Genomic DNA, 3,635 nt, shown 5'->3' with positions numbered 1-3,635 from the left:
ATGTTTACATATTGCCATTTACAGACACTACTGAAGATGACAAGTGAGAAATCTCATAAGCAAGCTGCAGCCATGCACAAATTAACACACAAATGTCGTCAGTGGATACAACCAGCCACAACAAACCTGCTACAGGTGTCAGTGTTTGTKCTCTGAGCAGCCGCTGTATGTGTTAAATAAACAATTATCTGTGTGTTCCAGTTTCCTGGTAACAACACAGGAACCTGATATTTCCACAAAGCATGCCTTGGATTGTTGTGTTACCCAGGTCTTCATGTCTTCAGGGTATGAAGTGTGTGTGTTTAAAACAGAGGTCTGTAAAGTACTTGAAAATAAAGTACTTTAAAAAATTAAGTAAAAGTAAAAATACCTTAAGAGAAAATGACTTTGGTAAAAGTAAATGTCACTGATGAGAAAAGTACTTAAGTAAAAGTTATAAAACTGTTCACAAAAATTAGGAAAGTAGAAGTAAAAGTACCTTTCCACGCTCGCAAATAAACTGTTAAATTTACCGAACCAAACTGGCTCCACAAAACCTAGTTGATTTAAAAATAAAACACACTGTATTGCCAAAAGTATTGGCTCACCTGCCTTGACTCACATATGAGCTTAAGGTACATCCCATTCCAGATCTATAGGGTTCAATATGACGTTGGTCCGCCCTCTGCAGCTRGAACAGCTTCACCTCTGGAAGGTTGTCCACAAGTTTTAGCAATGTGTTTATGGGGTTTTGTAACTAGATGTTTTAACATCTTTAAAGTAAAGAAGTATAAGTATCATTTTTTGGTTTTAAAAGTAACGAAATAACAGTGAAAGTCACGATTTAAATAAATACTTGGTAAAATTACAAATCCTAAAAAAAAAGAGACTAAAAAATGTTTGAAGCAAACAAAATCAAAAACACTAAAGTGCCACGGCACAAGATCTGTTGAGAGCAGACTCCTGCATGGTTGTGATTCAGGTAAAATGTTGCTATGGTTTATGTACTTGCAACTTCAGTAAACTTCTCACATTTAGCTAACCTGGGATGGAGATGGTTATTGTTTTGGTTCTGATAAGAGCCAAGGCCTGTTTCTCTCAGGTCTGCTGCTGTGGGTCTGATTGKAGTCCGATGAGAATAAAGCCTTCTAGWAGACAATCATCTGGGTTTCTACTATTTTATTCAGACTTCTAATTTATTGATAATGATTTTGTTGCAATAACTTTAGTGTTTTAAAATAAAAAATATAGCTTTTATCTCCATTAAGAGCTTATACCTTGTGAGCATCTGCTCATACCTCAGCTTGGGTTTGAGGGTTCTGTCCTTAGGCTGGACCAGCCCCTGTCTGAGGGTCCTGTTGGGTTTAAAATAAACTGTAGGTCTTATGTTTGGAGAAAACCCTCCTGAGTTTTTCAGATACTCCAGCAATGTATGGGATGATGTTGTTCCACAGCGTGTTTTTGGATTTCTTGACGAAAGCCCAGGATATCCAMGAATTTGGAGAAACTAAACCTCTCCACAGACGAATGTCTGAACACAGGAGAGCTACCTCTTCAGGAAAAGACTTGGCTGTCCACCTGCATCTCAGAGATAGAGGACACTCTCTTTCACACCTTAACATTAACACTCATCCTATATTTGACCAAMCTCCTGTCACCACTTCCCCAGTGGGTCGTGCTGGTTTCACACGTGTCCCCTTTGTGCTCCTCCCATGACTCCACCCGAGTTTCTATAGTTTTTTTTTTCCACCTTTTGTTTTGTTCACCCACTAAACAAGCTTTCTGTCCCCCTCAGCCCCATCCGCACAGGGTCCATCCCCACTGACTGTTGACAAAGAAACACTTTGAATGTGTCACAAAAACGTGATATTTAAAGAAACCGGTGGAACTAAAAGACCATGTTCAGYGAGCTCACCGATCACTCTTCTGGTCCTGACCTTTACGCTCATAACAGGGTGTCTTTCACAAGCTGGTGACCCACATTTGCATGAAGAGGAGGCGTTATACAAGCAGTATTAACGAGACTTAATCATCTCTAATCAGATCAAAGCTAAACAGATTAAGTTAGTCAGGTTAGCTTGTGTTCCTTTGATGAGTTATTTTAAACTGCTGCTCAGCTGAGACTGCATTTTGTGGTGGATTTGATGTTAATCAGAAACACAAATCATAAAAAAATAGTTTTTGTGTTACAACCCACGTTTGTTTAAAGGCTGAGAACAGTCACAGGGAAACAAACAAAAGTGATGACTAGAACTATTTTATTTTCATTAATAATTGACAAGTTATTACAAGAAATAAATGAAAAACTTCTTTACATACTTGTTTTTTTTTTCTTTTTGGTCGTAATAAAAGTATAATATTTATATACAGGCACAAAAGACAAGCAAACTATTTACTTAAAAGGTAACAGAACACCACCATCATTACCACCAAAATCTACATCTCCACTGATGGACTATGAGATCGATGGCAAGATGAGGGTGAGGAAGGTGCAAGGAGGGATGGTGTTGGGTGGAAGGGGAAGAGGGGGTACTAGGAGGAAGTAGGTGGGGGGGACGTGGGTTCTAGTTTTCCATTTTCATTGCTTTCGCTGAGTTGTCTGCTCAAAACCATTTCCTTGGCGATGCAGGTCACTTGACCGTTGGTCACTGTGTAGGTTCCGTTCCTGCAACACAGAAGAGGTTATAGTTAATTAAATGAAATGAAAGGAAATTAGAGGTTAGTTATAGTTATAGAAGAGCCCAGTCCACTTTAAATGAGCTGAACCAACTTCAGAGGCTGGTGTTATGAGACTCACTTATGATTCTCAGATCCATTTTGCATGCCGAGCTGGTTCTGTTTTGCAAAGAAAAATGAGGTCCACCAGTGGCCAGAGTCTTGCCGTGGAAGTGCTACAAAAAAATAGCAAACTTTATTTTATTTCATATAAAAGGCTATGACAAGTTACAATTATTATTGCTGTTATTATACCTGGATGGTGTGGAATAACCTCCCCGGTGTACTCAGCGCTGCCACAAGAGCTGTTGCTGGAGTTGGACCCGAGGCGTCCTATAAACACACATTTAGAGGTTTCCTTTTATTAAAATATTTAAAAAACAACTTCTGTAGAAAAACAAAATAAAAATACTAAACTTTATGATCTGTTGCCTCTCACAGAAGTGAACCCCATAAATAACACCTACAGTTGAAGCAGGACTTACTTCTGTAGTAGTCGTGTGTGGCGATGAGAGAACCACTTGATGGAATTGCTGCCATTTTCTCCGAACAAACTGCACTCAGATAGAAAATGGTACCTGAAGAGGAGAACAGGTGAATCAGGCTGGAAAGCAAAAGGAAAATTCCACAGTTTTCTTTTCTGCTTCCATTTTATTTAAACGGCTTATCATTTTCATCCTGGTTAAATACACTTTGCGYCAGTCTTGCAGAGATCAAATATAAGACTCATTCATGCTCAGTGCCTTGGCACAGCCTGCTGCCTCTGCTATATACAAACCAGACGCAGCTGCCTCGGACTGGTTTCTCAGGACTCAGATTACTAGAATGTGAACTAGAATGTGTCCACATGTGCAGCATGATGGTGTGCATGAGCTGGCTGCATGACACAGGAAACTGTGTCACTGTTGTAATCATAGAGGTCTTGGGCTATAATGAAAATG

General features: G+C 39.4%; 1 protein-coding gene across 1 annotated transcript; it reads right to left on the bottom strand.

Moving 5' to 3' along the window:
* Window positions 1-2,301: 2,301 nt before the first annotated feature.
* ppdpfa (pancreatic progenitor cell differentiation and proliferation factor a) lies at window positions 2,302-3,495 on the bottom strand. The gene is made up of 4 exons (XM_014022688.1): window positions 3,180-3,495; window positions 2,950-3,027; window positions 2,777-2,870; window positions 2,302-2,644 (listed from the first exon to the last, which is right to left on the bottom strand). Exons 1-4 carry the CDS (start codon window positions 3,232-3,234, stop codon window positions 2,512-2,514), a joined length of 360 nt encoding a protein of 119 aa, XP_013878142.1. The 5' UTR covers window positions 3,235-3,495; the 3' UTR covers window positions 2,302-2,511.
* Window positions 3,496-3,635: the final 140 nt, after the last annotated feature.

Source organism: Austrofundulus limnaeus, unplaced genomic scaffold (genome assembly GCF_001266775.1).
Source record: "Austrofundulus limnaeus strain Quisiro unplaced genomic scaffold, Austrofundulus_limnaeus-1.0 Scaffold339, whole genome shotgun sequence".
Lineage (NCBI taxonomy): Eukaryota > Metazoa > Chordata > Actinopteri > Cyprinodontiformes > Rivulidae > Austrofundulus > Austrofundulus limnaeus.
Note: the sequence above shows the minus strand (reverse complement) of the source record. Positions and strands in the feature narration are given on the sequence as shown.